Source organism: Taudactylus pleione, unplaced genomic scaffold, assembly GCF_031769625.1.
Source record: "Taudactylus pleione unplaced genomic scaffold, aTauple2 ptg000007l, whole genome shotgun sequence".
In the NCBI taxonomy this organism is placed as follows: Eukaryota; Metazoa; Chordata; class Amphibia; order Anura; family Myobatrachidae; genus Taudactylus; species Taudactylus pleione.
In genome coordinates this window covers 16,703,209-16,720,888 of record NW_028284410.1, presented here as the reverse complement: position 1 = coordinate 16,720,888, position 17,680 = coordinate 16,703,209, and the positions used below count along the sequence as shown (strand labels likewise).

The 17,680-nt window shown below is 39.2% G+C and overlaps 2 protein-coding genes across 2 annotated transcripts; both read left to right on the top strand.

The window, feature by feature from the left end:
- Positions 1–1,388: 1,388 nt before the first annotated feature.
- LOC148542928 (protein ZBED8L-like) lies at positions 1,389–2,420 on the top strand. The gene has a single exon (XM_088460600.1). It carries the CDS (start codon positions 1,389–1,391, stop codon positions 2,418–2,420), a length of 1,032 nt encoding a protein of 343 aa, XP_088316726.1.
- Positions 2,421–16,212: 13,792 nt separating this feature from the next.
- LOC148542927 (general transcription factor II-I repeat domain-containing protein 2-like) lies at positions 16,213–17,391 on the top strand. The gene has a single exon (XM_088460599.1). It carries the CDS (start codon positions 16,213–16,215, stop codon positions 17,389–17,391), a length of 1,179 nt encoding a protein of 392 aa, XP_088316725.1.
- The last annotated feature ends 289 nt before the right edge of the window (positions 17,392–17,680 follow it).

Sequence of the window (17,680 nt, the reverse complement as noted above, 5' to 3'; positions counted from 1 at the left end):
CGCACGCTGTTCAAAACTGCACACTGTGTGCTGGCTGCAACCCTAGCCAATGAGGGACAGGTAGGGTACAGGTGTTTTATTCCTGTGGGGGCCAATGTGTGTTTTTTTTATGTTGGAGCTCATATGTATGTGTTTTATAGGTCCCGCACACAGCATCGCCAGCCAGCCCACCCGCCGCCAGCCAGCCAGCACATATTTGAAGCTCTGCACTTTTGGAGACACTGAGGCTACAGCAATCCGCACCACTGAGGGACAGTGACGTCTGTGTGATCCCTTCTCAGCTACCGATAGGTAGGGGACAATGTGTGTTGTTTTCATTTTTTTGTGAGGGCCAGCCAATATGTTTGCTACCCACAGAAAAAATCAATGTGATTGTTTTTTTTTTTCTGTGGAGGCCAATGGATGTATGTTTTATCCTTTGTGTTTTTTTTTTTTGTGGGAGCCAATGTGTGTATTTTTTTCCCATGAGGGCCAATGTGTTTTATATTCTACCTTAGGCTGGGGACAATTTGTGTGAATTTTCATAATATAAAGTTTTGAGTCTAGTTATTTTTATTTTTATTTCTTTAAGGTTTATTAGACATGGACAAATTTCTATTACGAAAACGTGTATTGGATAATGACAATGAATCAAGAATTGCTGACTGTAGTTCTGGTAGTAAATCCATAGTGCGCCAGTATAATGAAAATTATTTGTCCTTCGGATTCATATCAACTGGTGAAGATCAGCCACGTCCTAAGTGCATTGTTTGTGGTGAAAAACTGGCAAACCAAGCCATGGTTCCAAGTAAATTGAAAAGACACCTTCACACAAAGCACTCACACCTGTGCGAAAAGCCAACTGAATATTTTAAAAGGCTTGTAGCTGAACAAAAATCCCAGGCTAAACAATGGGCCAAGATCACAACTGTTTCTGACAAAGCTCAAGAAGCAAGCTATGCCGTTTCTGAAATTGTGGCAAAAAAGTTGAAGTCACATACAATAGCAGAGTCGGTAATTTTACCAGCATGCTGTAAAATTGTTAATATTATGTTTGGTGAGAAATATGAAAAAGAGATACTGAAAATTCCTATGTCTGATAATACTATTTGTCGGCGTATACAAGACATGTCTGAAGATATTGAATCACAAGTTATAATTAATTCAAAGAAGCTAATATTTTTGCCATCCAGTTGGATGAGTCAACTGACATCACTGGAAAAGCTCAACTCCTAGCATTCACCAGGTTTCTTTGGAATGGAAAGTTCATTGAACAATTTCTGTTTTGCAAAGTTCTTCCAGAAACAACAAAAGGCCAAGAAATTTTTGATGTTGTCAACACTTATTTCAGTTCTCATCATATGAATTGGAAATCATGCATCAGCATCTGCACAGACGGTGCTCCATCTATGTCAGGAAGATTGAGAGGATTTGTAGCACTGGCCAAGCAACAGAACCCTGCCAATGTGTTTACACACTGTTTCCTGCACAGAGAGGCCCTCATTTCAAAATCCATAGTACCTGAGCTGAAAAAAGTACTGGATGAAGCAATAAAAATGGTCAACTACATCAAAAGTAGGCCATTAAAATCAAGGCTGTTTTCTACACTGTGTTCTGCCATGGATGCTGCTCACACACAACTCCTACTGCACACAGACGTCAGGTGGCTATCTCGAGGGCGGGTGCTTTCAAGATTCTATGAACTTAAGGAAGAGCTTATAATTTTTTTTACTTCAGAAGAGTCTGAGATGGCTGACCTGCTTGGTGATGAGACCTGGTGCAATAAAGTTGCCTTCCTCGCTGATATGTGTCAAGCCTTGAATACTCTTAACAAGAGTATGCAGGGAAAGAATGAAACTATTCTTATGTGTACTGACAAAATGAACGCTTTTAAGGAAAAATTAACATTGTGGGGAGCCAGAATCAGAAAAGAGAACAAAGTAGAAATGTTTGAGCTGACAAAACATTGCAGGCTGGACAAAAATCTTGTCAATTTAATTCTACAAAGCTTGTCACAGCTGAGTAGAAACATTGAAAGGTATTTTCCATCACTTGAAGTATCATCCTTGGACTGGGTGAGAGATCCATTTGTGCCAAGTGCGTACACATCAGCCGAACTAAGTGTTGAAGAAGAAGATGAGCTGGCGGCAATAAGAAACGAAAGAGTGCTAAAACTAAAGCACTCATCAACAGATATGGCCTCATTTTGGTTGTCTCTCCGACAAGAATTCCCCATTGTCACAAAAAAGGTGATTGAAGCACTGCTTCCTTTTTCCACATCATATCTGTGTGAGGCTGGCTTTTCTGCTATGAACACCATGAAGTGCAAAAACAGGTCACGGTTTCAATCACTGGAGGACGACTTGAGAGTATGCTTGTCAACCATCCGACCTCGTACAAGGGACATCATGAGACATCGCAAAGTACAAGTTTCCCATTAATATTCTTATGTAAGTAAAAACGATTTATTTCTACTATCTTTAATGGAAATAATAACAGAAATCACCATATATTAAATATAAGTTGATATTTGTTATTAAATATTATATTTGGTAAAAAAAAAAAAGGATGGTGTGCCCCGGCAATTTCAAAATCTTGTGTAGTGTGCCCCCAGTTGAAAAAGGTTGAAAATCTCTGATATACAGACTCAATGTCAATCTAGAACTCTTCGTCATCCCACCCAGTTTGAATGCCAATGTCTGTATTCGGTGGGGCGAAAAGGTGCGATCTATTATACCATTCGTTTTTGGCCTCTGAACAACCCCCCAAAGAAAAATTTTAATTAGCTTGGGAACGTGATCTTGGGCTACAACTAGATTATGAGGGATAAGCCCGTATACGACTGCAAATCTCAAAAGCCTCTATTATTGTAAGCACCAGGGAAACATCCTTCAAAGTCTACACCCGCTGCTACTTAACACCCGACAAACTACATCACATGTATCCAAACTCCTCCGATAGATGTTGGCGTAATTGTGGTATGGAAGGTTCTTTTCTCCACATTTGGTGGGATTGCCACGTGATCCATCAGTTTTGGTCTATGACGGTAAAATTAATGTCAGAAATTATCTCCTCTGTTGTACCCATGGTCCATGGGTACAACTTGTAATACTGCTCCAGGAGCTTCTGAGTTCGGCGTCGAAGCCTGAAAATAAATTGATTGGGCATATATGCAATGCCTCTAAACTTTTGATAAAAATCAAATCTCCTCAATCTCCTAATAAAACAGCTCTAATAAACAGGCTATGGTACATTTCCTCAATGGAATATATTACTTCCCTGCTTAACAATACAGTATATACATACCAACAGGTATGGAGCCCTTGGTTTACCTATCATAACTCCTCAATGCCATTGATATTTATGTCACAGTGAATGTCAGCAACACACCATCTTTCTACTGCTTTTCTCTTTTTTTTTTTTTCCTCCCCCTTCTACCGTCCCTTAAAGATGTATTTAATATAATAGTTGTTTTTGATTTATTGTTTTATATATAAGGAATTTTTTTTGAAGATTAGTAAAAAAAATATAAAATTACACTACTTGTAAAAAAGTGGGAAAACAGAATGTGACACTTCTGTTATTGTGTTATATTTTCTAATTTTGATAACAATATTTTGATATCTTTACAGGACAAATTTATATTGTATGTATGTAGTGTATTTAACATAAAAAGATTTAAAAAAATAAAAAAATGTTAGAGTGATGTGTAATTGAAGAATCGCATAGTGAGTGGTCAAGTCCCATTGTGCTCATTCCAAAACCCGACGGGAGTGTACGATTCTGCAATGACTTCCGGAAATTGAACAATGTGTCAAAGTTCGATGCCTACCCTATGCCTGGACAAACTAATTGAAAGGCTGGGGACAGCCAGATATTTAACTACTCTTGACTTAACCAAAGGGTATTGGCAAGTGCCCTTAACTGAGAACACCAAAGAAAAGACAGCTTTTTCTGCACCAGAGGGGCTGTTTCAATACAAGATGTTGCCCTTTGGGCTACATGGGGCACCTGCTACCTTTCAAAGAATGATGGATAGGATTCTAAGGCCCCATAGACAGTATGCTGCTGCTTATCTGGATGTGGTCATTCATAGTCCTGATTGGCAGTCTCACTTGCCCAGAGTACAAGCAGTGTTGGACTCCAACTATTGAGGCAATCTAAAACTGGCCACGACCCCTGAATAAAAAGCAGGTGAGAGCATTCTTAGGGATCGCTGGGTATTATAGGAGGTTTATACCCAATTTTGCCACCATTGCTGTCCCACAGACTGACCTTACCAAAGGCAAACAAAAAGTCATGGTGGAATGGGGTCCTGACGCAGAGAAGGCTTTCCGGGAGTTAAAAATAGCGTTATGTACCCAACCAGTTCTGATGACCCCTGATTTTGACAGAGTTTGTTGTACAAACCGATGCATCAGTTGTAGGCATCGGAGCGGTCCTGTCCCAAAGTAAAGAGGGTGAAGAACACCCAATTTTCTTCTTAAGCCGGAAATTAAATGTACATGAAAGAAACTACTACGGTCGAGAAAGAAGCATTGGCCATAAAGTGGGTGTTAGAGACTCTCAGGTACTACTTTGTGGGAAGAAAGTTCAGATTGATCACTGACTATGCCCCTCTGAAGTGGATGTAGGAAAATAAGGACAGTAATGCGAGAATAACGAGATGGTTCTTGGCATTACAAACCTTTAAATTTACGGTACAACACAGGCCAGGAAGCCAGCTGGCCAATGCAGATGCTTTGTCACGTGTCCATTGTTTGGGGGCTGTGGTTGTTCCGCCCCACAGGTCGAAACAAAGGGGGGGATATGTGATAGAAGCACTGGTAAAGTGGTCAATGGCAGGTATATTTGTCCTAGGTTTTTGGCCTATGTGTTCTAAAAACCCCCAGGAGAAGTCTGTTTTGTAAGCAAACCAGAGTTTCGGCTTTTGGAAAAGCCGGTTTGGGTCCTGGGGTTGTGGATGTGAGGAGGGGGGGGTCCATCCACAGGCCACTCCAGGTTTTGGGCCTTTCAGCCTGGTAGCAGGCTCATTAGGGCTTACAGCTGGAACTGGCTGATATAAGCTGTGTTTCAGACTTGGGGAAGTAGGCATGCAGGCTAGCATGTCCAGAGACACTATTATGACAACCCTGTAAGTACTGTGCATGTGCTGTTGTTGACGTTGTGGGCAGTAGGCCCTGCCGTCCTGGTAGTGAGGGTACCTACTGTTCAGCTATTGCCTGGACGGGCTAGGATTTTGGTTTATGATTTGTTATATTCATTTGGCACAATAAAGACTGGTGCCGACCAGTTTGTATGAGAACCCCAGACTTGTGTCCTGTTTCCACGACTGCCGTGTGTGTAAAGAGGGAGTCCATCTACCCCAGGAGAGGGACCCCTATCCCGATTGTGTCACAATATATATATATATATATATATATATTAGTTTTAAATTGAAAAATTTACATAGTTGTCACCCGAAAATTTTGGCATTTTGGTATCAGGACAGGATAGCACTTACATTTGCACATGTAGATAGTTTAAAAAAACATCCATTAATCTCCTTATTTGTAAGGACTACAGTCACATTGACAAGCATGTAAGTGTGCAAAATGCAGTCTGGGTTCGCCCAAAGACGAAAAACCTCTAGGGATATATGAATATCTCCTTTCTTAATTTTTTGATTTGCAATTCAACCCATTTTGAGTGCCCTCAAGTATTATGGTCAGCTGAAAGCAGGCAGCAGTTGCTATAGTGCTTGTGGGCAAGTAGTTGTTGTGTTAGTTCTGGGAGGAATGGTTCGATAGAAGATAAATGGGATTAAGGCCATGCAGTGCTGGGGCTAGAGAGATGGTAAGTGCAGACATTAAATTGCAACAGTGTTTGGAGTGTGGAAAGTGTATTTAACCATCATTCAATCATTTTTGGGTTTCAGGGAGGGGGTTAAGGGCAGACACAACTGAAAGGTATAGAGGGGGTGAGTGAAGAAAACCGCTGTGCAAGTATTATTTGAAAGATGGTATTTAGGGGCATTTGGAGTTTGGGCTTTGCGTGTGGGCAAACGATTTTTAGCAATTAGGGCAAGTACTCAAGGGGAAATTTAAGGCCTGGAAGGGAAGGTGAAAATATAGGCAGCTGGTGGGAGTACAGGGGGCAAATAGAAGGTTAGTGCCTCAAAATCCTGAATGGAAAGGAGGATGTAAAGGTAGACATCAGCTGGGGCAGTACAGGTTTCAAAGGGGCATGCAGTGGCGGGTTTAGGGACATGGATAAGGGTATACAATAGCTGGGGGGATGGTGGAGATTAGTGGTAGGCAGTTACCGTGCATCAAACAACTGTGAAGCATAAAAATAAAGTGAATCACAAACAGCATTGCATTTAGAGAGTGTAACATACTAGAGTGTCCTATAATTCTAAATAATATTTAATCTTTGATGGATATATTTTAGAAATTTTGCGAATAGTCATTCACCCATAGTCTACAAATTTTTGAAGAAGACTCAACTTTATAAGTCAAAGTACTACTACTCCCCGGGGTCCCACTGTTCCCAGCATGTACAGCAGCAGCTCACTGGTGGTCAATTAGTCCTCAGCACTGGTAATCCCAGCAGTTTAATCACTCAGCTCCCCTTTGCAGGGTCTAACCTTTGATTTTTTAAAAGGGGGTGATTGATAGATATATTCATAGAACTTTGTATTTAAAAAAAAAACATGCATACTTTCACAGCAAGCGCAAAGATATCTTACATACACACATAGGAGTTGATTCAGACCCTTTTGCTAGATGCCAGAGCTAGTGGGATAAATGTGGTCAGATAATTAAATGAAGTGCTAGCACTGTATTTTATGGATGCACTCTACATCTTTGGAGCAACGGCAAAGAGCGTTTGCAAGTGTCCTCTGACGCCCCTTTGCCACTTGAAAAAACACATCTCCGGGAATAGTACGATTAAGCACGAGCGTAGGGAGCCATGGCAGCTGCTCGCAAATCATGGGGTTGCCATTCTAATCCCGCAAACACTGTGAACATTGGACTGAAAAAATTATGCACACCTTTTAAATTGTGGTTTTAGCCATCAGACATGCGTGCGTTTGCACTTCCAATCCCCTGTTCACAAGCGCCTTCCCCTGTTACCACCCAAAAAACGGCACTAGATTTTACAGAAAGTTGCGAATTAATAGTAGCTTACGAGTGGCCTTTGAGCAAAGCATTGACTAGTTGGTGCACGCACACTGCAAATTATACGCATGCACAGGTAGGCCAAATTGTCTCCAAGTGAGCAAACGTGTATTAGCGAGCAGATTTGAATCAGGCCCAAAGTTTAAACAAACAATAGCATAATTTCATACTGACCAATATACTTTACAAAAACAAACACATCATACAGGCAAATGAAGACAGATATACACAATCATACTTACTCGACCAAACATAGGTTTTATACATACACTAGCTTATTTACACAATAATGAAGCATACTTACACAATCATATGCTTACTTACACACATACAAACATAATTTCACAATTATATTAATGTCATAGATACACACATATAAATCTTCAAATTGAATGTACATACTACCTTACATGCATACTTACACAAACTCAATATCTTGAAATACACACGATACATACATACATAATAACATACTTGCATTACATAATCAGCTAACAATCTTGTTTAAAGCAAAACATATATAATATATATATATATATATATATATATATATATACAGACAGACAATCTCTAGCTTTCAAAAAACAAACCAACAGAAATTATACAGACACTCAAAGGCATACATAAATACAATACACACACATAAAAATACATACATACAGTACACAAATACAAACTTTCTAAACTGTATAGATAAATATATAAACATAGTACCCACACTATCTTAAACATACTTACATGCTATATACAGTTAGATACACATTTACATACTAAAATACATACACATAGTACACACACAAATATTACAACTGTATACATACATATATACACATACAGTAAATACACTCCAGTAGGCATACATACACACAAACACAATCTCACAGTATACATACACACGCAGCACACATAAATACTAATAAATACATGACACACACAGATCAACATGCTGAAAATGCAGTAGACTCACAAAACATGCATGCACACACACATAAACATATGTTAATTTCAAAAAAAGGAAATCTAAGAAGGCATTAGAGAATCGTCGAAATTATTTTCAAAATCGTACAGGAGACCTGGAACTGCGGTTTTTGCGGCCACAAAATCCAGTTCATGCATGTAAAGGGCGGCTACACATGTTAATTGAACCAACGCAAAGCAGAAAGTTGCCTGCTTCGTGGGCTATATGCGCACGCCACGCTTCGGGTTTAAAAACTAAAAACTTAAGTTATATAAATTGTAACCCACAGCCTAACGACCGACATGGAGGCGGCCGTTCATGATGCAAGCGGCCGCCCTGTTTCTGAGCGACCGCTTGCATCCTACGACCGCCTCTGAATGAGGTCCTTAATGCTAGCGCTGCCTGCCTGTATTTTCACTTCTGACTGTCAGCCATTTTACTATCCCTGTTCTTCTTTTGCAAAAGCCTGTGTGGTGCGGTGTTGCAGGGTATTTAATGCCTCACAGTAAAAATATTGTCTAAAGGCTCTCCAAGGACCGCCATTTGAACCACTGGGCTCAGTGGTCTTAAAATGGCTCACAGCTAAGACTGTATTTCTTCTGGCCATTGCCTCGGCCTGAAGAGTGTTAGATTTGGGGGCTCTTTCATGTTGCCCCTCATTCCTAATTTTTCATAGGGACAGGGCAGTGCTGCGCTGGGTTCCTACCTAAGGTGGTATCTAGTTTCCCCATCAATGAGGAAATTATAGTACCGGCCTTTAATTCCCCAGACCTCTCTGCTAGTGAGGCCTCCTTGGATGTGGTATGGGCTCTTAGGATTTATGTTGACTTTACAAGTTCATTTAAGAAATCAAACTCTCTGTTTGTCCTCTATGGTTTCCATATGAAGGGTTGGCCTGCCGCGAAGCAAACCTTGGAAGGATGGATTCGCATGGCAATTTCTGAGGCTTACATTCATGAGGGCCAGTCTGTACCATCCTCTCTTAAACCTCACTCTACTGGGTCTGTGAGTCCTTCATGAGCAGCCCGCCGTGGTGCCTCTGCAGTTCAGCTGTGCAAGGCAGCCACGTGACCTTCTATCCATACCTTTGTGAGGTATTATGCATTTGATTCCTTCGCCTCACAGGATGCTTCCTTCGGGTGGCGGATTCTCCTTCCAGTACAGGAGCGACCCCACCCTTAAAGGATACTGCTTTGGGACAACCCCAAGGTATCCTGTGGATACCCAATGGACCCTGATGTTGAAAATAAGAGAAATGGTAAGAACTTAACCTTGTTATCGTTATTTCTACGAAGTCCATAGGGTTCCACAGGACTCCTGCCCTGTCGCACCTGTACTGCAGATGGGCTTTGATCTGGTCACTGGTTTTTCCGTCTCCTTCTGGTGAGAATGTGATTCTTGTGTGTTCCATACTTTCTACTCTTTGTTCTCCTCATCCGGCCTATGGCTTGTTACGAAACTGAGATGCCTTGGCTCGGGGGCAGGATATAGGAGAGGCACCTCAGTGCATTGTGGGAGGATGAGAAATTAACACTGTGGTGTCCGATGCCTGACGTCATCACAAATCCCCAAAGGTATCCTGTGGAACCCTATGGACTTCGTAGAATTAGAGATTACAAAGGAAAGTTCTTACCAAAACTCTTATTTTTAAATTTTATTATCATATTAAAATTCAATAAGTTAAAGGACTAGAACAAGCTACCCCTAGAGACACCTTTAAGGCATACTTGGTTGGCTATAAATAACTTTGGGTAGGCTTCTCCAATAGTAGTCTGAAAGATTCTACAGCATGAATGATTGGATCTTAATGTTAGCATCATCGTTACCTGGAGGAATCATGTTTTGTGAACAGAAATGTCATGACTATTATGAGATTCATGTTTTGTTTTGTTTTTTAAATTTGCAGGTTTTAAATAAAATTTCTATTGTATTTTGATGTTAAGAGAAATTTTTAATCTATAATTTCAAAATGTAAATTTATTTTAGTAGGTAAATATATGGGTTTTTTTTAAACAGAGTATTTGGCATAATAAGAAATTGAAAAAAAAGTGTGATAAAGATTTTAATTTCTACTTAAAGTGACACACTTGTGTACTTAAAACTGTTTAATATATTTATTTTTTTAATTTAAAAAATAATTAAAACATTTAACTTTTAAAGCTTAGGCATAGTTGATCTAATTCTATGTAATTTTTCTGCTGAAAAACATTAAAAAAGAAAAAAAAACCTTATAAATATAAGGGTAAAAAATTTGGCATGTTCAAATTCATTTTTTTTTTTTTTTTTAAAAAAGCATTTCTAATCTTCAAAAATTACTCTTCTAAAATTTTGTTTTACTATTCCAGAACAATGTTAGATCTTTTTGAAATTTTGGTACATATTTTGGATCGAAATGTAATTATCTTCACAAAATGTTTCAAATATTGTCTCAAGACATATGTCCAACTAAAAGTTTTATGTAAAAAAAAATGGCTTGTTTGCTATGTTTAGAAAGTAGAAAAAAGGGATTTGCCCTCCAGCACACTGTAGCAAAATCAACATAAATACTTAAATCCTACATGATAATAGAGATTCAGAAGTATTAGTTACATACATTTGCAAATATATGAATAAGCGCCAGGCCAATCGTCAAGGCTCCTCTATACTGGCGTCCCTAACATTAAGGGGTTCATGTCCGAGAAGCAAGGTACCCCAAATAATTTTTGGGGGGGTATCTTGCTTCTCGGACGTGAACCCCTTAATGTTAGGGACGTCTGTATAGAGGAGCCTTGACAATTGGCCTGGCGCTTATTCATATATTTGCAAATGTATGTAACTAATACCTCTGAATCTCTATTATCATGTAGGATTTAAGTATTTTTTGTTGATTTTGCTAGTGTGCTGGAGGACAAATCCCTATTTTCTGTGTTCAGTGTAAACCCCGCCCTTTACAAGCACCTGTGCTATGTCATTAAGCTGATATGAGCAACCACCATATTTTTTTTTATGTTTAGAAAGTGTCAGAAGAGTATGTTTAAAAAACTTTTCAATATTATGTCCTTTAATAAAATTGTATTCGCAAAAACGTTAACAGACTCTAATTTTCATTTGGTTAATAAAATTTGAAAATCATATAGATGATTTATAAGAAAAATGTATTTTAACATAATATAGTAACAATAGGTTTAGAGTGCGGTAAGGGGGGGTTAGGGTAAGGCTCCACCAGGGGGATGTTTGGGTTAGGCACTAGGGGGGGGTTAGGGTTTGGCACCAAAGAGGGAGGGTTATGGGGGGGAGTGGTAGGGATAGCATACTTACAACTCCTGTCAGGATCTTCAGCATTTGGGTTTCTGGATTAAGGATTTGAACCTATTCAGCTGCCAGTATTTCATACCCATTCTGATGCAGAAGGCTGTCTGTATAAATATTTATATTCATAATTCAGATCTATTCCATGACCCCACCCAGGTACTAGGAACTTGATGTGACTCATCGTTAGGGTACGTGGACATTGCACACTTTTAAGTACCAAAGCCCTATACATGCTGCGCCGCAGCACGTGGCTGAAGGGGGCATAGCCACATCATCTTGTTGGCATGGCTGCACCTGCATGTCAGGCCCGGCCCCAAGACAGGCCTAACTACTGTACCTTTCTGCGCCCATACATATTGTACTGTAATCATAACTACACCCATTCACTCTTCAAGGCCTTTCAGGATGCCTTATTGTGAAAAGCAATACCTATACTGTTTCCACCCTCTCGTGATGGCAATAACTGATGAACAAATTAATTTAAAAAAGTTTGTGGTTCCGGGTGTTTCGTGTTTTTATTTTGCCAAGACCCTGGATTGTGTGTAGAGTACCTTATCCACGCATAGGAGATGAGTATGGAATTTTTTATTAGAGGTACACCATTCGTTTACCTACTGGAGAAGAGGATAGGTTGGCTTCATGGATACTAGGTGAGAAAGTGAGATAGTGTGTGCATGTATGTTTTATTAAAATTGTACTTTCAACGGTGTATTGTGTACGTGGTTCACCAAGTACCATCATGCGGAAGAGACTTGCAGGGAACTGTAGTTCCACAGCAAAAGCCCAAATTTATATTTTCATATACACCACACTTTAAATAATCAACTTGTCACCCACTGCCCAAGGGTGCTGGGGATAGCCCTGGGCTATTAGCCTGGGGTGCCCAGAGGAGGGGGACCCCTTTATTGTGGGGGCCCCAACTCCCCAGGGATCCCCGGCCTGGGCTGACTAGCGGTCAGGGGTGAGGTTGTGGCTGGGGGGCCCAGTGACAGGGCTCCCCTGGCTGTAGCATCATCCCCCCGCTAGACGGAGTCCGGTACTAGTTCAGGGAAAAACAGGGGGGCCTATGCATTTTTTCACCCTGTATTTCCAGAACCATGACCGGCTCATTGCCCTGTGCTGGTTGCGCTAAATATGGGGGAGCCCTACGTCAATTGTCCACCGTATTTTGGCAAACAGGACAGGTTTTGAAAAGCCTGGTGCTGGTTGTGCTTAATATGGGGGACCCCTAAGACGTTTGGCCACCTGTATTTAGCACAACCAATACTGGGGGCTCCATAGCAGGTTGGTTTTTTGAGGAGGGGGCCACGCCATATTTTTTTTTTAAATATTTTTTTACACTGTTTGTAATGTCCCCGGGTTATGGCCACAGCTTACGCCCGCTACCCCCCCACGCCTTTCCGCCAGCACCCGCTGCAGCTTCTTTCCACCGGACCAGGCCTCCACTATCGCCCACAAAAGGACGGCCAACTTGGTGCACCCAAGTGAAGCCATAGTTATTACACCAGCTGGAGGTTCCTACTGTGGCTGCTGAACAATTTGAAAAGTCCAATCTCTTCAATCGTGTTCTCATAAGGTAATAGTTTAGAAATTGTAACTATATAAATTACCTGAACCCCCAAATCATGTTCCCTGGCTCAATAGCTACCTAATAAAACAAACCCCAATTCTAATTTCCACCCCTATCCTTAGCCTTCTCAAAAAATCCCCTATAGACTATAGCAGAAAAGGGTTCCTTAATGGAGAATGTCAGAAAAAACTGATAGTTGGAGCTTTTGATTACTACAAATGCCCTAATTCTTTATGTTTTTGCCCTGAAATTTGGCATGCAGCATCGTGTGACAGTTGTACCCGACCCTGCCAAATTTCAAATCGGTACCTTCCTAAAGCTTTTGAAGTGTAGCCCCTTAAACATCCCTGGCCCCCCTTCTGGCATTCTCTAAGGATTAATCCGTTGATTTTTGGTGTAGCCTTTATATAAGGGCATGACTGTGCCCTTATAATAATGAACTTACAGGTATATTTTGGAGTTTTATTTTAAAATCTTTTTAATCTCCAGACTAAACACGAATTCACTATAAATAACTATTATTAATGCTTGAGGTTATTTGTTTATATATAAATGAAATGTTCTAAGAAAAAGTTAATAAAAATATATTAGATAAAATTGTTTGAAATTTTTCTAAAAAGACGGGATTAAAGTGAAAATAATTTTTATTAAAAATGTTTTTTTTATAAAATTTATAGAAAAAATGTAATTATATAAGGAGATAATATACAAAATCCCATAAATCGGTATAGTTCTATACAGTCTAAATATTATGTATTTAAAGGATATAAATTTCTCTTGTTTTTAAAAAATTTAAAAACTGGATAGGCATCATGAAATAAACATGAAAAAAATACATTTTAGAATTTAGTTAATTTATTAAAGAATAAATGATTTCACATACAAATTTAATAACGAAAAATTTAAGCAATATGAAAAATTTGATTAGGCACTTGCCAAGTAGATATATATATATATATATATATATATATATTTTTAAATATTTTTGGGAAGCAATCCAATCATTAATTGGCAAAATATGCATTAATTAAATCTGAACGGTTATGGCAACCCTGACTTGTTTCAAAATCAATTTCTAAATTCGAACCACTTTCATAATCTGCATGTTGTTTATACTGAAAATCAATATAAATGTTATTATCCAAACAAATGTTATTTAAAATTGAACAAACTGTGAAAATTTTACATATTTTTTCTGGGGTGTATTGCAGAGCACCCCCGGATTTTGAAAGACAATGAAAACGAGATTTTAGTATTCCAAAAGTACGTTCAATAACATTTCTTGTTTTGACATGTGCACGATTATATCTGATCTCAGCTCTTGTTGTAGGTTTGAAAATTGGAGTGAAATCCAATTACGACAACCATATACTGAATCTCGTCACAAAAATATAAAAGTAAAAAAAAAATTAGTTCAATCATATTTATTTTTCTAAATTATAAACAGAAATTAAAAAAACAAAAATGTCAAAGTTTTACAATATTACATTTTTTTTTAGTTTGGCAATACATAAAACAAAGAATAGCTCAAAAATTAGAATTTAAAAAAAAAATTTAAATTAAAGAAACCAAACAGGACTAAAAAGTTAAAAACTGGTTAGTGCAAAAGCCACCAGGGATTAATGATATATAATTTGGAGGATGTACAACACCAGAACTACATAGTCTTTGCCTGTTGGGAACAAACGCGCCCATGTTTTGATGTCTATGCCTAGTGGGCAGGCAGCCTGTGTCAGCTTATTTGAATGACCAACACCCACTAGGTCCGTGATGGCGAACCTATGACACGCCGAGGCACTTTGACTGACATGCCTGTTGGTGTGGGGAAAACCTGCACATTTAGAGGCTGCCTGTGCTCTGCTCCAATCCCTGCTCCCTGCTTGTTGCGTGGAGTCACCGCTGCCGCGAGATCTTTGCAGCAGAGAACCAGTTTTAACCGCCATAAACTGAGGTTTGTCAGTTTCATTACCTCAGGAACGCTACAGGAGGAAAGGAGATCCATGAGGTTCACAGCCCTGTAAGGTGGCCTTCCGATCCCCACATCCTGCACCTGCAGCCCTGAGACCAGGGAGACGAGTTTCACAGCCCTGTGTGATCACCCCAGCCCAGTCCGTCATAAACATCGCAGGAGGACTGCACCACAACAACCAGACACAGTGCTCACGATAAGCAGCATCGCGTGGCTGTCCTGTAAGTGCAATTAATACTAAAATCTGCATTTCTGTCTTTGTGGCTCTCCCTTCTTCTCTCCCACGATAAAACGCTTGGATGTCTAGTCTGCAGCATTCAGCCCCTCTCCAGCTCCTCTAAGCTTTAATTGCCTCCATAGCACCTCTTGCAGTTCCTGCTTCTCACCATCCTCACAGAGCACCATGCAAACCCACCAAAAAAAATCTCCAAAACACAAACAAACCCCCCCCCCCTTATTTTGGACATCATCTTGACTTTAATTTCTTTCTCCTGGCAGGGTTCTTCTTCTGAGGCCGTGTTTCCCTGTCCTACCATCCTGGAGCCTTCAACTCTCTACTGTTCCACAGCACAGACTTGCTGAGCTCTGCCAAGAGTGCTGCAGGTACGTACGCACGCGCCTGCCTACTGCTAGTTACAGAAGGGAGTACGTAGTGTAGTGCTTTAAATTATTTTGTCTGTCAGGAGTCTGTCCAACATCACCGTTACAGAGGTAATAAAGCAGTTAATTTAATAGGTTTTTAATTACCTTTGTAACAGTGTTGTTGGACTGACTCCTGGTACAAAATAATATAAGTTAATTTCTTAATTTACCTTGTATATAAAATGCCATGATTTTTATTTATCTATTGTTGCAGCCCTGAGATGGATAATCCAAAACGTAAAAAAGCAAGATTGAATGATAAAGGGAGTGGTAGTAGCAGACCCTTTCAAGATACATGGACAGAGATGTATGGCATTATAGACAGAAAAAAAAGATCATTGTGCATACTATGTAATGAGACAGTAGTAAGCAGAACATGGAACATAAATAGACATTTTGAAACTAATCATCCCCAGCTCTTGGAAAAAAGTCTGGATGAAAGGAAGGAATACATTTCTAGGCAGTTACACCTCTATAAGAGCCAATCAAATTCCCTCCTTAAATTTGTAAGAGGCTCTACAAATTTAACATCAGCAAGTTTATGCGTTGCTCACTCCATAGCTCAGCATGGAAAAGCCCTCAATGAAGGAGAATTTATTAAAGAAACTCTCTAAGATGTGCACCAGTTTTATTTCATGATATGCAAAATAAAGATGCTATAATTAAGCGAATTTCTGAGTTACCAATCAGTAGAAATGTCATCAAAGACAGAATAATGAGATTGAACACAAACATACAGCATCAGTTAAAAGGAGACTTAGATAATTGTAAATATTTTTTGATTTCTCTTGATGAAACTACTGATGTCACATCAAATGCTCGGTTGGCCATTATTGCTAGATATTCAGATGGCCTCACAATGAGAGAAGAGTTGATTAAGTTAGAATCAGTGCCAACAAGTACATCAGGGAATGAAATATGTAAAGTTGTTATACAAACATTCCGTGACCTAAGCATTGATAAGTGTAAAGTTGTGTCAGTGACGACAGATGGGGCACCCAATATGGTGGGAAAAAGTGTAGGATTTGTGAAGTTGTTTATGGAAGCTATTGGACATCCACTTGTTCCTTTTCATTGTATTATCCATCAGGAGGTGTTGTGTGCCAAAGCAGGATTCACAGAATTAAATTATTTAATGTCAGTTGTAACAAAAATAGTGAATTTCATAGCTGCTCGACCCCTTCACAAGCGACAATTTTCTGCACTGTTTCAGGAAGTTGATTCAACCTACAGTGGTCTGCTGATGTTCAATAATGTGAGGTGGCTAAGCCGAGAAAAAGTACTTGAGCGATTTGTGGAGTGCTTTTCAGAAATTAAGCTTTTTCTTGAGAATAAGGATCTTGCAAACTTTCCTCAGCTCAATGATCATAAGTGGGTTTACTCATTGATGTTTTTCACAGATATCTCTGTTCATATGAATGAGCTCAACTTAAAATTACAAGGTTTTGGCAAAAGTATTGATGTTATGTTTGGATACATAAAAGCCTTTCAAAGTAAACTTAAAATCTTTAAGCAAGATATAGAAAGTAAAACGTATAAGTATTTTCCACAAGTAAAAAAGTATTTTGAGAATGCCAGCACAACTGTAGAAAATGGAATAGAGTCCATGCACATGAAGTACCATGATATTGTGAACTCATTATTTGACCAGTTCAGTGAAAGATTTAATCAATTTAGAAGCCTTGAACAGACCATTAAAATAATTAAGTATCCAGATGTAGTAGTCTACAGTACTTTAGAATTAAATAGTTTCAAATGGATGAAAATTGATGATTTGGAGATGCAACTCTTTGTTTGTCGATTTGAGGTCCAAACTTGAGAATCTGGAAAGAAATCGTTTGGAGAATGAAGACTGCCACTACGAACAGGAAATTTGGAGTGCTTGGAACAGATTACCAGACACTTTTAGTGCCTTGAAAAATCTAGGAATGGCTTTTTCCCTCAACATACTTTTGTGAGACCTTATTCTCAGCATTAAATAATATTAAAACAAATAAAAGAAACAGACTGACAGATGAAGTTAGTAGTGCTTGCTTGGTCCTGAAGTGCACAAAATACAATCTTGCAATTGAAGATTTAGCAAATGCAATTCAGCAACAGAAAAGTCA